The sequence below is a fragment of the Solanum dulcamara genome, chromosome 11, assembly GCF_947179165.1.
Source record: "Solanum dulcamara chromosome 11, daSolDulc1.2, whole genome shotgun sequence".
NCBI classification, from domain to species: domain Eukaryota; kingdom Viridiplantae; phylum Streptophyta; class Magnoliopsida; order Solanales; family Solanaceae; genus Solanum; species Solanum dulcamara.
In genome coordinates this window covers 43,720,980-43,742,732 of record NC_077247.1, presented here as the reverse complement: position 1 = coordinate 43,742,732, position 21,753 = coordinate 43,720,980, and the positions used below count along the sequence as shown (strand labels likewise).

Sequence of the window (21,753 nt, the reverse complement as noted above, 5' to 3'; positions counted from 1 at the left end):
TACTATCCCTTGTGCTGAATGTCTATGGCCAAAATTGTATTTTAAAAAAAAAAGTTGAATTGAAATTTGTAAAAAAAAATTCTTTCTTTTTATTGGAAGAATTTGTGTATATATATATATCCTTGTTGTTTCTATAACTAAAATCACTTAATGTAGCAGATTTTACTTGTGATTTTGGAAAATCTTCAATTCTGAATTTAATTTCAACTATTTGAAAGTTGAGGAAGAAGAATTGACTCTCATTTTTCATCTTTTGTAGTTGCTATATGATTGTCTATGGTATATGAGTTTGAAAAAATTGCCCAAAATCTGAAAATTTATCTCCATCGCAGATTGAAGGAGAAATAATTAACTGAATTTTCATACCTTCTGCATCACAACTATTTAAGCCTTTTTATAGCTATGAATCAGATGTAATTTTGAATACTATTGTACATTGGTTCGTTATTTTAAGTGTTTGGCTATTAAATGATTATTTCATAAATACAATTAATTCATTTATGATTTTACAACCGTGCAAAGCATGAAAAATCTCCTTTATGTATAATTTGAGCAAATATTATGGAGGTAGTTTGGGAGTGGGAGAGTTAAGCTAAGCAGAGACGTGGTCAAGATCGTATCCAGAGTTGTTAAGATCGGAACGGTGGTCCGGATCGGAATCAAAGTTAATCTAGGCAGAATTGTTATAGTCGAGATGATAGTTATGTTGACTAAAGGTATAGTTAGTCAAGCTACCATGGCTAATTAATGGTAGTTAAGCTAACAAGAATAGTTAATTGGTTGTTAGACATTAACTAATGAGTTGTTAGTTAGTTATAAATTCTGTCATATATGTACACAATACAGAACTCAGTACAAATACATATATGTGTACATGTATCAATGAATGAATATACAATTGGAGATATTTCTTTCTCTCTTTCTCTCTAAACTCAGAGGTCTTCTCTCACTATCTCTCTCTCTAGCCTCGTCTCTTCTCTTCTATTTTCCTCCATTAATGGAGCACTGAGAACCTCCATTAATGGAGTTTTAGCAGGTTAAAGGTCCAAGAAGGGTAATACGAAGCCATATGTTGGGGATCGATGTCGTGGTAGGGTTAGTAGGATCATGGTTGGGGAATGGCTTCTTTTAATGAAAATAAGATAGTGTGTAAATTATTTAAGATTTAAAGCACTTCATTCTTTTTATCCATCTAATTTTATTTATGTAACGTTCTATATTTAATATAATAATCTAATATATTGATAATAATTAAATATTTTAAACGATATATCCATGCATGGCATATCAAATGGATATGTCACCTTTAAACCTCACAGAATTATTTTAAAATTAAGAGTGTTGCTCATTTAATCTATTATATTTAAAAACTAATAAACTTATCCGTATTTTACATGATCTGAAATTATTATTATTTTTAAAAAAGATGAATTTGCTATGTCGGACAATATGAGCATTATGTTAACTTTATTCCTCTTTTTGCATAATGTTTTTCTTTCACTTTATTCAATCCAATAGAATGTAAATATTTTAATGAGATATTTTACAATTTGGAAGGTAAAAAATAATGATTAGAATTAAATTACTGCTTTGCAATCCCCTACATGGCGGAACCACTGGCTCATGTCATTGTATAATCTTAGACAGTATGGGCACTTCGTCGGTTTAGCCGATTTTTTCATTTCTGAAAAAACAGATTAATGAGATCTCTTTGTAAACTTAGATATTTTATGTATATGTCTTTCTAAATTGGTATAGTATTATCTTTTATGGTGCACTTAATTGAAGATTGAGTTACTTACTTAGAGAATTAGGAATTTATTTCTACTAAATATACTTTTTATTTTTTTATTTTAATGGTGTACCAATGTTTATGTATGCTTAACTCTTTCCTTGAGCTTGTTCTGGGTTTTATTAATTAATAATTAGATTATGTCAGGTCACTGAACTTAGAGTAGGAAATTTCAGTGAAAGCTTCGTCCTAAAAAGACTGAAGAAGAGCACACGATCGTTGGTGCCCTTTCGAGCCGAGATTTTGAACCACTCTATATTATTAGCACTTAAGTTATATTCAGAAAAAAAATAGGTCAAATCTATTGAAAAATATGGTTAAATCCATTAGACTTTATTCATTTTAAACACCTTGTGTCATGCTTTGCTGTGTCATTTTGATATTTTTTTGCTGAGTTAGCAGAATGCATGTATTGCACTCACTTTGAGCGCATGAAAAGCATTTCTTTTGTGATTTTTTTTTCTTTTTTCTTCTTTCATCTTTCTCCTTCCACCTTCCACCACCATTCATCAAATGACCACCACATTAATTTGGAAAAATCTTGTAAAAATATAGCAATGCTCTGATTTTGAAAAAAATAAAAAAATTACTGCACTGATTTTAAAACTTCTTACAAGAATGTAAAAGAATAAAATATGAATAAACTTCACTCAAAAATTAATATCGGTAAGTACTACTCCAAATCAAATCTACAACTCGTCGAAAAAAATGGAGATCCACCATTGTTGTCACTCTCTTTATCTTTTCCTTCCGCTCGTTCACCAAAACATATTTTATCTAAAATTGAAATTATTAACTTTGAAAATAAATATAAAAAGTCATTGGAGAAAAATTAGATCTAATCTCTTAATTTTATCCGGTGAAACTCCATTTTTTCCGGTAAGAAGGAGTTCCTGTTGATTGAGATGAATTTTCTAGAAAATAATTTTTTTTATTACTGAAATATTTTTTAAAAATAAGTTTAAATAGTTTTTCTTTCTTCTTCTTATAATTTTTTTTGTGAATCAAACTGACGTGTCCTCCCTTTATTAGCCAGCATGCCACGTCAACCGCAAGTGAATTACGTATATTTTGAAATTTTAGCTGATTTGTAAAAATGTGTCAAAATGGCACAACAAAACATGACATAAGGTGTCTAAAATAAACAATACTTAATTAAGATATCTAAGTAAAAATTGATCGTCAATTTTAGGAGATTATCTATGAATTCAGCCGGAAAATATCATATTTATTCTCTATTACACTATTGATTCAAAAATATGTCTAATGTTACTCAAGTAGTTCAAATATATACAACTCTATCTTTCGTTAAGACTGTCCAAGATCATCATCCAATTTGACATGACACTAGTAATGTGGTGAGATGGACACCATGCCACTTCACCAGCCGCAATTCTTTTAAAATTGAAGATATAACGTTTATGGCTTATATCTAGAGATTTACACCTTACTTAAGAAAGGATAAAACGTCTTACGTCATATGTACTCTTCTTTCATAACATCTAGGACTTGTAGAACTATTCCATTTGTCAAACTTTCAAAGTTTAGTCATTATTTTAAAGGTGGAATTACCTGGGATACTATTCTACTTGATTTTATTTGTTATTTGGATTCTTCTACTTATCAATTTGATAATTAAATTCTTAAACTCATTGAAATATAATATTTTAAACTCTTTTATGAATGAGTTATTAGTGCGTGTACTATAATTGAGTACACACCAATTTCCACGTCATTAAAGAATGTCACATATAAAATTATATGTTCACCTCAGCTCTTTATTGAATAAAAAATTAAACAAGAAAAGATTTTGTTGGGACAGTTCTTTTTTAATTAATTTTTTTTCTTTCCTCTACATTTGTGAATGAATATGAAGAATCTGGTTGGCGCCTGTTTATGAATCCTCTATTTTCATGTGTATTTTTGATGGTTAACTATGATTAGAGCTTGTTGCTGGATAATTGAGTGGAACATTCAATTGATTAAAGCTTCATAGTTCGATTGCAACTCAATTTGCTTTTAAAATATTTTTCATGTTTTTTAATTCTATAGACCTATTCATTGTTTTTAGATCTGGATCTATATATATATATATATATATATATATATATATATATATATATATTAGTGTAATAGTTAGTTTTAAGGAAGTGTAAAAGTCTTTACTTTTTGTTTAGTGTAATGAATTTTAATGAAATCGCCTCCAATTCTCATGTATGATAGATTTAGGATTTAACATTTTGTAGTAATTATCGTGTGATTTTTGCAGAGTTTTCTTCTTCTTTTGAAAGTGTTTGATAAAATTGAAAAAAATCTAAAAAAAATTCTATGTGTTTAACGAGATTGGAGAAATTTTTAATTTTTTGGAGTGTTTAATGAAATTGGAGAAAGCTTAAATCTTTTCTTGTGTGTTTGATGAAAATGGAGGAAGATTAAATATTTGTTCAGGTGTTTGATGAAATTGCAAAGATTCATTTTTTCTTGTTTTTGGTGTCTGATGAAATCGAAGAGAGATTGTTATATGAAAGACTACTAAAATTTATGGGTCTGATCAGAAGATTAAGAAGGAGAAAAGAAAATTTTATGGAGACAGAATATTGGAGAGGAAAAATTGAGTGAAAGTCCAAAAGCAGCTTAAAGTTTGATTAACAATGGTGTAGGAATAATTGGGGAAGAAGATAATTGTTATAGAGGTTAAAAGTGGTTGTCATTGCTTTTTCAAAAGGTCTCACGCGCCTAAAATATGTGTATCCGACGCAACTTTCACAAAAATACCAGATGACAAGTCAGAAAAAGTCTGTCTGTACAAATGATCTAGGCCTGTATTCGGAGTTTCCCTGGGGTTGGTAAGGCGAAAAGGGCTTTAAACTATTGAATTTCAAGTAGTTTAAAGGTCCAGTTGGTAAAATGGTGAATATGAGGGTTCAACTGACAAATGGAGCCAAATAAAATGATTTTTCAGATCATTTCGTCTATTTTAAATAAATATTTTATAATACTTATTAGTACTAAAAATTATCTTATTTTGTAGAGGCTCAAATATTTGTTACAATTGTTAGTAATAAAATATTTATTTAGTCATGAAATTTGATTAAAATATATTCTTAAAATAATTTCAAGTTTCCAAAAATCTATTCTGACCAATTTTTGAAACTCCACTCACAAAAATTCATTTTTTACGAAGTATCAAATACAACAATAAAAAATTCAAAATTTTAAATTAAAAATGTATGATTAAACAAAAGCTTAACATTATATGACGAAATAAATGAGAAACTAGGAAGTGAGATTTTTCTTGTTGGTGACAAGAGGAATAGAAATCCAGATACTAAGTGTGTTTGGTATAAAGGGAAAAAAATTTCGGATTTTTTCATGTTTGGTTCGGTTAAATATTTTGAGAAATATTTTTTAAAATAATTTATTTTTTTTAAAATTTAAGAAAAATGACTTCCTTCCAAAAACTAAGGAAAACATTTTTCAAAATTTTCCACTAACCTCAAATTACAATAGTTTCTTCTTACCCCACCCCGACCACGACCCCTCCCCCCAAAAAAAAAATTAAATTTTTTTTTAAGAAAAAAATTAAAATTTTATTTTTGAAAATATATTTCACATTTTGAAAATTTTATTTTTTATCCATTCCTGGCCACCCTATCCCCCCAAAATTTAAAACTTTATTTTTTTGAAAAATATTTCAATTTTTTTTATCCCACACCCACCCCCACTCTCACTAGCCCCCGCCCCACAAAAAAAAATTAATTTATTTTTGAAAAATATTTCAAATTTTGAAAGTTTCATTTTTTATCCGACCCCCTATCTTCCCTCGACCCCACAAGTCCTCCTACCCCCCCCCCCCCCACATAAAAAAAATTCAAAATTTATTTTTAAAAATTTTATTTTATTACCCAACCCCCTATCAACTGTGTAAAAAGTATTATAAGTCACAACAGTTGATAATTCAAAATATTTAAAAAGATATATAAAAAATTTAAAGTCATAAGATAAATTTATTTGAATCTCGAAATTCAAAAAATGTCATATAAATTGCGGTGAAAAAAATACCAAATAAAGTATATAACTAATGGTTACCTAAATTGAAAATGTATCAAAAAAGTAGTAGTGATATTGAATTCCAAAATGTCTACTAAGCGTCTATTTGTATCCTCTTAAATTAATTGAATGTAAACATTGAGTATTATAAATTTGATGTAAATATGGAACGCAAATAAATGGAGAATCTAGGGGCAGAGTATTTTTCTTCTTCTTAACAAATGACAGAATGCTATTTCATAGTCTTGTTATTCTTTTTTGTTAATAGACGTAGTATTATATTACGATCACTTGCTCTCTGATTTCTATTATTTTTGTTATTTCTATTATTATATAATATTTTTTATACTCTATTTTATTTGTGACGTTTTCGTTATATGTTATCTCATAACCATTTGAATTTTTTAACCGTATTTGACCTTTTTATTATATTTTTATTAAGCCGAGTGTGTTCCGAAAACAACCGTCCTAATTTAATAGGAATAAGGTCTGCGTACATTCTAACTTTCTCAAACCGCACAATATGAATTTTACTGAATTGTTGTTGTTGTTAACAAAGCCCCATTTGGCGCCCACTGCATATTTACTGAACCCTGTTTGGCTCAAGTTTACATCCAATGGCGGCCCCCTAAATTTTCCAGTTCCCCGAGTTCTCTTCTTCTCTCTTTTGTATTCTCTCTCTTCTCCTCTTTGGTTTTTAAATTTGAAAATTCAAATCTCCCTTCATTTTGAATTTTGAAAAGATTCAGATTAATGGCAAATCTTCTCTCTTCTTCAGGGTTTAACCTAGTATTTTTTATGGGTTTTTGAGATTCTAGATCCGCGTCAGCTTAATACTCCACCTAGGTATGCATATTTCATTTCCCTTTTCAAAATGCTCCATATATTTTTTTGCGAATTTAAGTTTTTATTGGTTTCCACTGGGGTGTCGATAGCTGCATTGGAGCACGATTAATCCCGATTTATCAAATTATTTTCAAATTTTCTCACTAGGAGGAGCAGTCACATCCACTGTTCGCTTTTGAATAATATTTCTTTTTTTGTTTGTTTGTTGGGTCGATAGCTACATATGCGGGTTTGCCAGGGAATTATGTCTTTGAGTAATTATTTTGTTTTTGTTTTATATTTTCACCTATTGGTAGTTATAGAATGTCTGGCTTAATTGATTGTGATCTTGTATTGTTTAGAGATGATCATGTAAGTGTATCGAATGTGTCCTCTTGGATTGTTGCCCAATTGTGCTTTCAGAAATGAAATCATTTATGAACCTCAGCAAGATGAAAGATAAGTAGACCTGGTTAATTTAATATTATTTACTGTTGGATTTTTTTTGGCGTATACAGTGTTGGCAACTTAACTTTAAATAATTGATTGTCTTTGCTTGTAAAATGGGGATTTCTCTCTCTTTCTTGTCCCTTTAGTTGTAGTATGAGTTCTAAGAGATCAATCATTACACCATTAAAGGTAAAAAAACATGGACGTTGCTGGATAAGAAGAATTTTAATATCCATTTTAATGGTCAAAACAACGAAGCTGTAATGGAGCATGTGTGTGGTTCTCGATGGACAGGTCGAGGTGTGGCAAGCTGACATGTACACCACCTTTACCTAAAAATTATCTGATTCTTCAGATTGCAGATATATAGAAGAATGTCCCAGCGTTTAAATGAATTTTGCCCTTTCGAATGGTTCATCTTTTGGGAAATTGTAATTATGGATTCTTGGGTGCACATACACAAATTAATATATGCATGATCATAATTGTAGATTCAATGATTAATATATTATTATAGAAAGGTGTGGAAAATCTTTAAAATGTTTATATTTGGATGCATAATGTTTTATTTGTGACTTGGAAATGATTTGGTTTTTAGATTGTTTAGGAAAGTTTTTGGATAATTAAATACATCTATTGTTCACTCATTATATGCCTCATTTTCTTGTCCCAATGTGGGTATAGACAACATGAACATAGAAAGAAAAAGGGATAGCAAGACCTGCAAGTAGAGTGGAAGAGTTGCCTGGAAAAGCACTTGGAAGAGGTTTTGTTTTCTGCAGGTTTCTTTGATAGTGGTGTTAACATCTTCTACCTCATTTTCATCAGCCAAGGAAACACGATTAGTGTTTGAGGTATGTCTTCTTGCCAGTGCTCTCACCACCCTATCAATAAAACCTGTTGGGGCACTTGGTTGTTTAAAGTAAACAGGGAGATAGTGACTTAATACGTCTGTAAACAACAAATTTTCGAGCCGAGAAAAATAAATAATCAAGACCGGAAAATTGGAGTAACAAAGTGTAATATTTGATTTCAAAATGTAATGCGGTTACAATCTCTATAATAATCCTCTGATTCTTCAAATAATATGAAACACGTTGAACTTGAATTTGAATTTGATTTAGAGTCAAGGGCTTGAATAGCTTGATCTTGAATCTTCGTCTTCGAATTTGGATTTGAATGATTCGTCACGAACACTTGTATGGTTATGACGAACAGTAAAGATGAACAAGTAATTTGATCTTGATCTTCTTCTTCGTTCTTGATCTTGAACTTGAATTTGATTGCTTGAACTTTGTAGCTTTGTAGAGAATTTGCGGTCTTTGATCCACGAGCTCTCTTCTTGCTTCTTGTTCTTCCAAAAAAAAAACCCCTTTTCAGAATAATGAGACCCCTATTTATAGTTGTAGGGAGTGGTATGAGGGTGTGATTTGATTGGTTGGTTTGAACTGACCAATCAGATTTCTTTGTTGAAGAGTTTTAATTTGATTGGTCAGAACATGTCACATGGACACGTGACATTATTTTAGTGGCTCATTTAATTTAACTTAGATTGCCACATAACTCTGACATGTGGCATGATTTTAGTGGCTTATTTAATTTGACCTGGATTGCCACCTGACTTTGACATGTGGCATGATTTTAGTGGCTTATTTAATTTGACTTGGATTGCCACCTAACTTTGGCACATGGCATAATTCTAGTGGCTTATTTAATTTGACTTGGATTGCCACCTAACTTTGACATGTGGCATAATTTTGGGCCTCTAGGATGAGATGATATTGGGCTTAACAAAGTGGAGTCATCTTTATAGCCCAAATCAATGGGTTTAGGTTTTTAATTAAATCCACATTTATTGGGCTTAAATAATCGACCCAATTTTATTAATCCAAAATATTTATTTGGACTAATATATCTTGAATTTAATATAAATTGAACCATTCTACAAATTTATATTTAATAAATTGTAAATGATTACAACGTCATCACGATAACCTGGAGAACTTGTCTTTTCGTGGGGTGTCATTTTGCCATGTGATTAGTTAAATGTTATTGTTTTTCTGTGTGTAAGTAACTTTGTGTCTTTTAAAGTTCAGTATTCTGGGGCGCCCAAGGGTGTGGCCAGTGAGGAGGGTTAAGAACCAAGAGGTCTCATGTTCAAATCCCAGCGGTGAAAAATATTAGGTATCAAGTAGAATTAGTCGAGGTGCGCGTAAGTTGGCCAGGACACCACAATTATATAAAAAAAGTTCATTGTTCTGGATCCTTGTCTGCTGAAAACAAAAATACTGTCAAGTAACTTACTGAAAGTTTAAAGACGTATCCTATTATTAACTTCTGCATGCTTATTTTATCACCAAATATGGAGGTATATAACCATATTTGATGGAATACTCGGCACATGCAGGGATTAACAGCATTATAAGAGAAATGACAACTGTAAGTCCTTATTTTGACGACTTGCGATGTCAACCTGAGGTCATTAATCCTCCACAAAACGAAGACTCCACGGACATTGGTGAACATATGAATGAGCCTGCTCAACATACAGCAAAACCTAATGTGACTGTTTCCAGTAGTGTTCGTGAATTATTGGAATGCCCTGTATGCTTAAATGCCATGTATCCACCCATCCATCAGGTGTGAATATCTGAATTTTTGCTGATAAATGCTGACATCCTTACTAGCCTTTGCTTAGTGTTACATACAAAAAGATAATGTTCTCTTATCCTCTTGCTCTTACAGATGGGATTTTCAATCTTTATGTAAACAAATGGAAAAGAAGTAAAAGAAAAGTTAAAAGGGAAAAAGGGTAGTTTCATTAGTTTTTTCTTTTAGAATAGTGTAGGATGAAGTTAATTTACATGTTCCTATTTGTCTCTTTTATCTTTTAAAGACGTTAGTGAAACAAATAGTCCTCCATCTTCAAAAGAATGGTGGGTTGCAGATTACAAGGGTGGTTTGGTTTTTGGATATTGATATAGAGCCCGTTTGGATGGGCTTAAAAAAATAACTTTTATGTATGAAGTGCTTTTAGAACTTTGAAGTGTTGAAAATTATTTTTATAAATAAGCAGTTGAGTGTTTGGATAAAAGTGCTTATGTTGAAAATAAGTGTTTGAATTTTAGGGTTAAAAGAATAAAAAGGGTAGTTTGGGAATTTAGTTAAAATATAAGGGATATAAAAGTAATTTCGATGGTCAAACAAAATGGCTTTAAGCACTTAGAAAAAAAAAGTTAGAAATCCTAACTTTTCATTTTTGACTGACTTTAAGAACTTTATGACTTAAAGTTAGCATTAGGCAAACACGTCCAAAAGCTAAAAAGGGGCTTATAAGTTGATTTGACCAACTTAAAGCCCATCCAAACGGGCTCATATTTTCATTTTATTTTGTATAATGTTGGTCTGGAATGAATCTTATTTGGATAAACCTATAACCAGACCCAACTTGTTTGGGACTGGGCCGTTGTTGTAGTAATTTTTTGAATAAATTTTACATATTCTGGAGCTGTATAAAAGTAAAAAAAAAATCAGTTTCATATTGTCAATTATATTTAGAACGTATTTGAAATAGTCGTTGTCAAAGAAACATTGTTTGATTCCCAATATTACCATTTAACCTGGAACAGAGGGAGTACTGATTCACACTTACTAACGATTAGTGGAGTGATATCCTTAATTCTTTGGCATAGTTATTCTATTTATTATAAAAGATTGTTATCATTGTCTCTTATTCTTGCATATGCAGTATTCAATTCTTCTCTATCTCTTTGCCCTTATTGCAGTGTTCCAACGGTCACACACTGTGTTCTAGTTGCAAACCTAGGGTACATAATCGTTGTCCAACATGTCGGCATGAACTTGGTAATATCCGATGTCTTGCTTTGGAGAAGGTTGCTGCATCTCTTGAACTCCCATGTAAATATCAGAGCTTTGGATGCATAGGCATCATTCCTTACTACAGCAAGCTAAAGCACGAGTCCCAATGCTCATTCAGACCCTATAATTGTCCCTATGCTGGGTCAGAGTGCACTGCCATTGGTGACATAACTTATTTAGTTGCCCATTTAAAAGATGATCACAAAGTTGATATGCACATGGGCAGTACTTTCAACCATCGTTATGTGAAATCAAATCCCCATGAAGTGGAAAATGCTACATGGATGCTCACAGTAAGTATGATTGCTCTTCTTCCATTCAGTGCAGATTAGTTTGTGGTCTAATTGAAATTAAGCAGCTCTGACGAAAATTTATGATATGTACTAGATTTGTGTATTGGAGGATGGTAATATTGTGACTTCTTTGCTATGAAGCATGGGCACATGGATTTTAGGCCGTGAGTTAGAGACCTACTCGAAGTCTTTTTTTTTACTTTAGTTTTTTTAGTTGAGATGTTGTAGAGTTCTATTTGGCGTCCCCACTTTTTGTTTGTAATGATCGGTGGAAAAATAATACTTTTCACAAAATAAGTTCAGTTTGTTCATATAAAGAACAATAAGAAATCCAAACTCCACTTGCCTTTATTATATAGTGTTCTAAATTAGAAGATGATGAGACTTTCAGCTGGATTTGGAAGTCTCTATTAAGTTTGATGTATTGATAGCGGTTTGAAGGTTTTAGGTGCTTTAAGTTTTTGTTCGATTGAGGAATAGTTGATTGATTTCTCATGTACTCAAAACTAAGATGGATAAGAATGACTCAGGATATACTCTTATCCATGAGATGATAAAAATGCCAACAGCTGTACCCAAGAGTTTGCACAGGAATGAGCATATTGGTTCATAAAACAAATGAAACTGATATATGTCTATTTGATAATTTTTGTCTTTGGGTTAAAGTCTATGTTGCTCGGACTCTTAAAAAATGTCATTGGGTGAGTGTTGGATTCTCCAATAGTAGAGTATATTTGGAGAATCCGACACGGGTGCTGCATCGAAAGTGAAGAGTCTGTGCAACTTAGGTTAAAGTTACATAGCAAATTATATTTTTATGACCTGACCTTTTATCCAATTCATGTTAATGCCCCCTTACTGTTCATAAAATATGTTGTGTGAGGGTTCTTATCACTAAGTGGTTGTATGATTTACTAATTTTTGGGAAGAGCGAATGAAAAAGGTTGTTAATCCAGTTTAAGAATGCAATGCTGGAACCATATTGTAGTTCCGTGGTCTTATTCTTGAAGCCATAATTGTCCCAACCAATAGTTTCTTGTTTGTAATATCTGGGGAAAATTTGTCAGAATTGTTTGGTTTTTATGGGTCAAATTATATGGTAGGGGATATTTTATACTTTTAGCGTATTACATGCCCGTAATTTGGAGAAAATAGTATGTGGGAGATGTGGGGAGCAGCTTGGCGGGTTTCTTTTGTTTTTCTTTTTTTATGGTTATACTTTTAGTTAACGATTTGTATGATTGTATAAGCTGGAAACCTTTAACTCTTTTGTCTGAATCACCGAATACTCTTTATCTCAGTGGTAAGGCATTTGGCCGCAGAAATGGATTTTAATTTGGCTGCCCATTGCAAAATGACTGTTGTTTTGGGTAGCCTTTAGAATCTGGAGGATCAAATGCTTGGCATCATATTTACAGCAAGGGACATGGTAATTGGACCAGATTAGGGGACCTTTTATGTGAATTTTTCTCTTTCTGGGAGAACCTTAGCCAGGAAAAACTTTGAGCAACCTCCATCTTTGTGCTGCATGCCTTTTGGGGTGCACTGATCTCTCTTTCTGGGGTGAGTAGGTACAATAGGTGTACTAGTAATTGGAAGTCAGAATTTGGGAGGCGGGGGGTGCTCATCTTAGGCTGAGCTTACTACTTAAATGCTTTCAGCAGTCATCTGCTCCACACTTGGCTACCCAGCAAAAGGCCCAATGAATTTCTAACAGTGGTGGCTTTCGATGACTTTAGCAGATATTATTGCTTAACTTTTAGTCCTGTGCATCTTGTGTTTATATCTGAATACATCATAAAAATTGCCGTCTCTCATAAATTTTCCTCCAGGTTTTCAGTTGCTTTGGTCAGTACTTCTGTTTACACTTTGAAGCATTTCAACTTGGCTTGGCACCAGTTTATATTGCATTTTTACGGTTCATGGGTGATGATGAAACGGCAAAGAACTTTAGCTACAGTCTTGAAGTAGGAGGCAATGGAAGAAAGCTGATTTGGCAAGGGGTACCAAGAAGCATCAGGGACAGTCACCGTAAGGTTCGAGACAGTTTTGATGGCCTCATCATTCAACGTAATATGGCACTCTTCTTTTCTGGTGGAGACCGGAAAGAATTGAAGCTTAGAATTACTGGTAGGATATGGAAAGAACAATGATGTCCATTGTTGTAGGACACTTGTAGTAGTAGTAGTACTGTTTCAGTCCAAAGGAGTAGATTTTATTCATCTAGCAATCAGTTGGAAGTCTTCTGATCAATGTATTTTCTTGAACAAGGAGCAACCTCTCTTTGCTTGTCCATGATTAAAATACATTGGTGAGAAGGCCTAGTCAGTTTATGGAATGTGTCTTGATGTAAGTGGTATTGCTGTCTAATGTATGCCATAGTAAAGGATGTGTATCCATGTTCTCTTTATTGAAATCCATTGCAGAATTCCCCGTTTATTCTCTTTCAATAAGGTAGTTACCCAAAAGTTGGAATGGTATCAGAATAGGTTTTGGAGTTTTTGATTCAAAAATCAAGAGTAAGAGAGCTATAGCTGCTGTCAGGTACCTCCATCCATTTTTACTTGTCTAGTATTAACTTAACACATTCCTTTAAAAGCAATAATAGAATGTCAATCTGCGCATTTTTTGGATCAATTTGATCCAAAAGTAACAATAGAGGTATTTTTGTATTAATGGAGTATATTTTGTTCAATTTTACATAATTTAAAGATTTTTTTTTTTTTTTTTTTTTGCAAATTCAATGCATGGAAAAATGACTATAAAGTTAAATTAAGATTTAAATGATAAATTATCTTTTAATTTTTTAAATTCAACAAGTAAAAATGTCTTATTTATAGTGGACGGAGGTTGTAGATTCTAACAATGCTAATTTATTATTTCCAAAGATAAAATTTAAAACTTTTTATTGTTAAGTTTTATGTTTGGTTTAATTAAGATACTTGTATGATTACCAATATGATCTATAGTGCAGTGGTAAGACTATTTTACCTTTAATTAAAGATCTCGAGTTTCGAGCCTTGAGTATGAAATTTTTTTATTGTGAGCGTATCTTCGAATGGGTCCTAGCAGTGCTCGTGAAAAAAAAAACCACACTTGTCTGATTGGGAAGTAGGAAGATTGGGTCAAATCAACTGCCACGTTATCCATATTGAATGGACTAGATTCATTATTCTACTATCTTTTTCTAAAAAAAATATATTCATTTAGCTGACAACACATCAAATTAGGGGCCCACATAAACTTCTGGCTAAGAATACAACCGCTTTTTCCCAGCTAAGGATTTGGACCACTTTCACTCCAAGCCACATATTTTCTGTTTACCATTTTTAAAAAAAATAAAAAATGGAAAAATATTAAAATAGAAGAATTATTTAATACCATTATACTTTGACTGATTTTGTTTAAGTTCAATACCATTATAATTTATGCATTATACCATGCTGTTTGAATTTTCTCCCATTTCTTTTCGAGTATACCCTCTCTGTTAGACTAGAATTAGGCAATTTAGTGAGACTAATTTTGATTCTATTCCAAGTTATGAGACATGCATTTTTCTGTACAATAATTATTTTAATCACTCGATTTTAAAGTTTAATAGAATCAATATAAGTTTATTTTATTTAAGGCAGGTCCAATTATATACAGTAAATCATATAACTAGAGTATAGTCCATTTAATTTACCAACAAGAGTATAGTTTTACCATCAATTTATGATTTCCTTTCATTGTTTTTGAATAGATTTTACATTGTATAAATCCGAAATTAAATTTCTTGAATAGATTTTACATTGTATGAATCCAAATTAATTAACATTATTGAATTTCCAATATTAATCATTAATTTTTAAAAAGTATAGCTTTTAAATCGAGAAGAGCAAATAAACGAGTATGAATTTAGATTTAGTGACTTCATATTGACATACGAATTTAAATTTTATTCCGTCTTGATACAAATATATAAGATCAACTGAATCTGAATTTACTTGTATCTAACGCAGATAGCGAATATTGAACGGCAAATGAAAAAAACACAAGGAAGGCAAAAAGAATAGTGAAAAGCATTGTCATAAAAACTGAGTACAAAGTTACGGTTTTGGTAAATTCCGGTCTGGTGACTGGGAGAACACAACACAACAGTTACAAACACAGAATAAAGCTCTCTGTGAAGAAGGAAATTCAACAGAAAACACCAGAAATTAAAGCTGCTTATTGGTTTTCTATAAGTGAAGCTCTTCCCGAAAGGTAATTTTTCTTCATCCCTCTATTCAAAAACCTACTCATAAGGTGGATTTTCGAACCGAAAATTGAGGAATTGAGCTTCATAATTTGTGTGTTTGCATGTTTAGAATTTCGTAAATGAGGTGTTCGTTTGAGCTGTTTCACTGTTCAGTTGCTGTCTGCGGTGAATTCGATGTTCGCCTTGTTGTGTGAAGAAATTGAGTTTAGATATTGAAGAGTGGAGATGCAATAACGCTGAATTCGTTTTACTCGTTGTGTGATTAATTGAATTTCATTTTGATTTACATGTTTTTTGCAGTAAGAAAATGAAGAAATCTCAAAAGGAATAGAAAATTGGATTTGAGCTTTGCAATTTCGTTGTTTGTTGTTCCCTGATAATTAAAGCTTTTTTCCTTACATAGTTAATTAAGTTTCGAACTGGAATGTGTGAAAAAACATATAATTTTAAGGCTGTTTTGTAGTTTGAAAGATGAAAAATATGAAGGGTGGAATGTATCTGATTTGATTTCACAAAGTAATTTGGCTTTGTGGCATGGATATTTGAAGGAAATGGTTTTATGTGTAGAAATGTTGAGACATGACAATGGAAGAAGTCTGATCATTATACCTGTAGGTTGAATTTAAGCTTTGTAGTATGATTTATTTATGCCTGTGCATGTATATTTTGCGGTATACAGTGTACTGTTATTTTGCTGATCCATCTTTTGTTAACTGCGTAGGTTTGTTAATTTGGAGATTCTGTGTCAAGCAGCATCATGACGTCCTTGCTTCATTATCATTCAGGTTATTTTATGGGTTTTTTAGTACACTAATTAGTTTTTTTAAGTGTTGTGAGAGTTTGTTGAGAAGATAAAGGCAGTTGGAAGAATTGTATTCTGCATCCTTTGGCTAATTTGGACGAAAGAATAGCAAAAGATGTAAAAAAATATATACAAGATAATTCATTTGTTGTATAGCGAAAAATCCCAATAATGTATAGGTAGTCAAGATTCAGGAGTACTGTTTGATGACACTGGTTGAACTGATTATCTTTTAATACATTCTTTCGATGCCTTCATTGTGTATTATCATTGAGAAGTTTTGACTTATCAAAAAGAGTTGGACTTATCATGATGGAAGAAAATAAAGTATAGTCTGCATATGCTTTTGTTTTACATTCAATTTGTTAAGAACCATAGTAAACTTAGACAGAAGCAGAAGGCATTTAAAGTAAATTGGATATGTAGTTTTGGTTAAATGAACAAAAAGTTCTAATGCCTATGTTAATGCAATAAATTTTCAGATGGTAGTGAGAATGAACAGCCAGAGAATCAATCAGAGGCTCACAGCGAGTCTTCATCCCCTGCGGCTGGAATGTCTGTCCCTGGCACTGTAACACCAAATATGCACTATGCTATACCCAATCAACTTGGCAATGGAAATGCTATGGTATATATGAAGCACCTATCAACTTTTACCGCCAGATTTCTGAAAAATCACTATTAAGTCCTGAATTGATATCTTCTTCTACTTGATAATTATTCTTGCTGACAGATGCAACCCCCCTCCTGTTCATTCAATCAGATGTGATCCTATAAGTGTTGTCATGACTCAATTAGGGGTCTCGTCAAATAGGATATAAATATCTCAAGAATTAACTGATTGTAATAGGCATGTAGATGTATTGACGATGGTTCTTTGAGTATTATCATTTTTGCACTTGTTGATAGGCTTCTTTGTGTTGTGAGATGAAGTGCACATGTTCATATTTGGTCATAATAAGAATGTTATATCGTTCTGATCTTCATTGATGATTAGCAGTGACGCCACTTTCACACTTGTAACAGCCAACAGGAAACTGAGTAAATTACTTGCCCAAATAGTTGGTTGTGCAAAAGCATGAACTTCAAGTTGATAATAAATAGGTTGTTGTGGGCATAATGGAGCTATGAATGTGCTTATGGATTCTTGTATATAGAGATGAATTCATATGATGCAAAAGATATAATTTTAAATATATGAATGAGTAGTCGGATGTTCCACGCCAACCTATAAATTGAAGAAAGTTGCTTATTAGATAGCATAACAGAATACACTGGTGTCGTTCAGACTATTTGAGAAAGTAATAGGTGAGTATGAACCTAAGAAGAGGAGATTAAATCATCAAGTGTCTGTAGTATTCCAAATGTATTCGGTAGTAGGATGACAAATATTTCTACTTATAGATTGTCATGTTGTATTTCTGGCTGATATAATAAGGGTTGATTGTCTCTGACGAGGAATTAGACCATTTGCATATTTCTTGAAGATAGGGAATGACCTTTTTGTGCTTATATATGATATTGCTTTTGATTATTTGATGACTTTCTCCTGATAGGAGTTAGAACTCCTAATAAAAACAGATGTGAGAAGAAATACCCTGTCTAGTGTGTGCTTATGCTAGTAGCATAAGGTTTTTGAATGGTGATGTTGTAACACCAAGAATACATATTTCATGACTTCTTGATATATACAATATCATGGGTGGGTTTGTCAATCATAACTGAAGACCTTGGGACGGAGTTTGATTTTCCATTTTGGCTTTGTTTTCTGGTATTTTCATTGGTCTTGTAAATCAGGAATGGTTGGGTTAGACACAAACACTTTAATAATAATCTCTCAATTCAGTTTTAAGTAACATCATGTTTTACAAGCTTGTGTTATTTTGGAACTAATTCTCTAGGCATTGCTTCGTTTTCAGATTGCTCGATCTGTTTGTCACTCTCTACAACTGCACTTGCCACAATTTGGCTAAAATTTTCTTGTAGGTCTACTGGCCTAGAGTTTCATTTAAGGTAAGTCTTTGTCCTATAGAAGGGATACACTAGCAGAATTCTTTGAACACCATAGATAATCATATTTGACTCTTTATGCAGCAGCTTGAAGTATAGAGTTGGTTATACAGTAAACACTTGTTTAAATGCAAACCTTTTAAGTTTTCCCGTCTTTTCAGCTTTGTGAATGAAATTTAGTGCTACAATTAATTCCAACAGTTGTTGAAAATCCGTTGTTCCCTATTTGGACTGCTGCATAAAGATTTTCCTGGATTAACCTGGAGCTGGATGTTTTATATCCCTCCCTCTCTTCATTTGGCACACATAATACCCTTCTATCTTAAGTATTCTTAGTAGGACACTCATTTTATTGGACAGTCTTAAACTAGAGGCGTCTGATAGAGATGGCAGATCGTTAAGGTACCAGTTGGGGAATATTTGAAGCCTGTTTCTGTGTCTACTAAGTTTATATTTACAGTCTGGTGATTGGTTATTGCTTCTATTTTTCTGATAATAAATCTGCGTCGATTTTTCATTAGTTGCAGGCCCAAACAGCTTATCCATATCCAGACCCATACTATAGGAGCATCTTTGCACCGTACGATGCACAGCCTTATCCCCCACAACCTTATCCAGCACAACCAATGGTATTAGATTTTCGTAACACTTCACGTTTGGAATTCATCTATGAAATATCCCTATATAAAGTTGAGAGCTTAGTTGTATCATTTTCTGTCAGGTTCACGTTCAGCTGATGGGAATTCAACAAGCGGGTGTTCCTTTGCCATCAGATGCGATAGACGAACCTGTTTTTGTTAATGCAAAACAGTATCATGGCATCTTGAGGCGTCGACAATCTCGCGCGAAAGCTGAGTCAGAAAAGAAACTTCTGAAAGCTAGGAAGGTATTTTGTTGAAAAAAGTGTTTTGTCTTGTTACTTGTTAAACTATGTTGCTTTCTAGTGCTATTTTAATAACACATACAGGGGTCACTTGGTTCACGGATTTGTTATGTTAGAATTATATATATGAATTATTATGCCATTAATAATACATAGGGATTATTATGTGGTGAATAACAATGTGGGTTGTTACACATCAAATAATAATATAGGGATCCTTATTCAGGGATATCTACTTTGAGGGCATCTATTTCTATATACTTCTTGGTATACTAGTATCTGCATTTTATCCCACATAAAATAATACATAGATTTCTGCATAAGTTAGGCTGATATTAGAAGTGCACACTTTAATTCTGGAAATATAATTGTACATTAGTAATGTAGAGTTCTATATTGCAAACTAAACATCGTATTTGTTACGCAGAATTTTATACCATGATTGTGTTTCCTTATGATCCCAACCAAACGACTCCAAAATCATAAAATTTCCTTTACTAATAGTATATATACTGCAAGTGGAGTATGGATAGAAAAGCATGAAAGAGACAGCAGAGTGAGTTCCAAATGTATATATTTTCTGGATTGTAACTTTAATCTCCTCTATTTTCAGTTGCTACACATAAAAATCTAAATAGTTACTAGTATGCCATATTAGTTTCACGTTACATTGTACAAAGGTTCTGATGCATCAAAAGCTCTTAATTTTAGGACATCTATATTTCTATATTATTGATCAACTATCCATCAAAGATTAGATTGCTGTAATCTTTGGCAAACATAATTTAGATGTTTTTAAAAGTATAAAAATAAATTGATGCTGGGGAACAAAGTGATTCCATTCCCGGTTCGTAATTAAGAATCTTTCTCCAAGCAAAAAAAATCATTTTCTCTATGATTAATGTGTGTGGAAAGTTATGGGTTCTGATCAATAATGTCTTTTACTCCCTAATAAATAGCTCAAAGATGGTTATCAACTGTGCTGGAAACATCTGCAAGATCCAATAGCATACAGTTGATAATAAGGTGCCTTACACCATGATTAGAAGTTCTAATATCTGTTTCTGAGGCTATGTTTTTCCAGCACCAATACCTTGGGAGGCTCACAGTGCAAAATAATCTTGCAGCCTTACTTGCATGAATCACGCCATTTGCATGCATTGAAAAGAGCTAGAGGATGTGGGGGTCGTTTCCTGACAGCAAAGGAAACTGATAATCAGCGGAAACAGGATGAATCTGGTGATAAATCACAGGTCAACATTAATCTCGAGTCTGGAAAAGACGAGGTTGCTTCTTCAGAGAATGCCTCTTGATCTATGCAATATCAAGGACTTTGTGGACCATAGTATGTTGTTGTTTGTTGAAACAACGTGCTTTCGTCAAAGTAGAACTGTGGTAGCTGGGCAAAATCTGGGTGATTGTGGTGTTCTGTATGTTTATCTCAGTGTAGAAAAGATCAGAATAGGCTACTTGTTTGAGAGTTACAAAGTGGTCACTGGGTGCATATTCTCAAAATACCATCTTTTTGAGCTTGTTTGTAGACATTCTTTCTTGTCCTCCGTAATTACCTTGTGATTCCTTCAAACTCTAGTTGCTCGCGAAATATCGAGTCAGAAATTTGAGTTATAACGTTTAACATTATGTTTTGTTAATTTAGGAAGATGAACTTGTAGCGCTGCTGGTTGATAAATTCTAATTTTCAAAGGTCAATGCTTTCTGTGTCAGTATCTTGGTTATAAGAAAGGTATCTACTGTGATTGAACTGAAAAGGGATCAAGCTTCGGGAGATCCATACTATAAACCCTTTTCTGGCTTTCATTACAATATTATGTGTTAGGAATAGCAGACATGTTTGCCATAGTTGGACTCGTAGAATTGTCCTGTATAGAAGCGAGTGGAAGACTCTTTCAACTCTATGGAATTGCACGGATTCACTCTCTTCTGGATATATTTTTTGCACTGCCTCAGTGGTTTTTAGTGAACAAAATTAAGCCAGTGACTAAATTCACCAATGTGATTCCCAAGATTCAAATGATTTCATTGAGAACATTGTTTCTCCACTGTAGGTCACTTAAGAAAAGGTCTTAGGCCGATGAATAGTATACAATGTCTACTATATCCGTATAAGAGGAAGGAAAGTTCTTTCGTCAATATCGAAAATGACAAATAACAAAGAATATTGATAAAATGTGATGTTTGAAAGACACTACTTAACGTACAATTTCTATGAAGAACATTCACTCATTAATATCTACGTGTCCAAATAAACACGACTATCATACAGATAATAAAGGTGAAAGTTTTTAAAAAATTAATATACCTATAGTTTCAAAGAGTACAATTAATTCAGTGCTAAAATCTATTAGTATAAAAGTTGAACCTATCCACCACCCCACACATAATCTGATGCGCAACTCATAATTCTACAACAACCAAAGAGGCCTAGAGGGGAAAATGATATCAGTAAAAGGTTGGCAATCTACCTCTCAATTCTTTCTGGAACAAAAACACCACATAATTTCAGAAGCC

General features: G+C 32.6%; 2 protein-coding genes across 6 annotated transcripts; both read left to right on the top strand.

The window, feature by feature from the left end:
* The first annotated feature begins 6,447 nt into the window (after positions 1 to 6,447).
* On the top strand, positions 6,448 to 13,726 carry LOC129872084 (E3 ubiquitin-protein ligase DIS1-like). 2 transcript variants are annotated; one of them, XM_055946952.1, is made up of 5 exons: positions 6,448 to 6,688; positions 7,802 to 7,971; positions 9,525 to 9,757; positions 10,903 to 11,289; positions 13,122 to 13,726. In XM_055946952.1, exons 3-5 carry the CDS (start codon positions 9,548 to 9,550, stop codon positions 13,440 to 13,442), a joined length of 918 nt encoding a protein of 305 aa, XP_055802927.1. In that variant the 5' UTR covers positions 6,448 to 6,688; positions 7,802 to 7,971; positions 9,525 to 9,547; the 3' UTR covers positions 13,443 to 13,726. The 2 variants fall into 2 exon arrangements, with proteins under 2 accessions (XP_055802927.1, XP_055802926.1); XM_055946951.1 differs by lacking the exons at positions 6,448 to 6,688; positions 7,802 to 7,971 and having other exon boundaries at positions 9,488 to 9,757.
* A 1,509-nt stretch (positions 13,727 to 15,235) lies between these two features.
* LOC129872083 (nuclear transcription factor Y subunit A-7) lies at positions 15,236 to 20,961 on the top strand. Of its 4 annotated transcripts, XM_055946948.1 has the most exons (7): positions 15,247 to 15,534; positions 16,097 to 16,140; positions 16,251 to 16,314; positions 16,814 to 16,959; positions 18,863 to 18,970; positions 19,063 to 19,227; positions 20,352 to 20,961. In XM_055946948.1, exons 3-7 carry the CDS (start codon positions 16,287 to 16,289, stop codon positions 20,535 to 20,537), a joined length of 633 nt encoding a protein of 210 aa, XP_055802923.1. In that variant the 5' UTR covers positions 15,247 to 15,534; positions 16,097 to 16,140; positions 16,251 to 16,286; the 3' UTR covers positions 20,538 to 20,961. The 4 variants fall into 4 exon arrangements, with proteins under 4 accessions (XP_055802924.1, XP_055802925.1, XP_055802923.1 ...); XM_055946949.1 differs by lacking the exon at positions 16,097 to 16,140 and having other exon boundaries at positions 15,236 to 15,534; positions 18,869 to 18,970; XM_055946950.1 differs by lacking the exon at positions 16,097 to 16,140 and having other exon boundaries at positions 15,239 to 15,534; positions 20,309 to 20,471.
* Positions 20,962 to 21,753: the final 792 nt, after the last annotated feature.

Coding starts and splice junctions, on each gene's coding strand:
- LOC129872084 (XM_055946951.1), top strand. CDS start 9,503: ATGGAATACTCGGCACATGCAGGGATTAACAGCATTATAAGAGAAATG. Junction 9,758..10,902: donor TGTATCCACCCATCCATCAG/GTGTGAATATCT, acceptor CCCTTATTGCAG/TGTTCCAACGGTCACACACT. Junction 11,290..13,121: donor ATGCTACATGGATGCTCACA/GTAAGTATGATT, acceptor ATTTTCCTCCAG/GTTTTCAGTTGCTTTGGTCA.
- LOC129872083 (XM_055946948.1), top strand. CDS start 16,287: ATGACGTCCTTGCTTCATTATCATTCAG. Junction 16,315..16,813: donor CTTGCTTCATTATCATTCAG/GTTATTTTATGG, acceptor ATAAATTTTCAG/ATGGTAGTGAGAATGAACAG. Junction 18,971..19,062: donor CTTATCCAGCACAACCAATG/GTATTAGATTTT, acceptor ATTTTCTGTCAG/GTTCACGTTCAGCTGATGGG.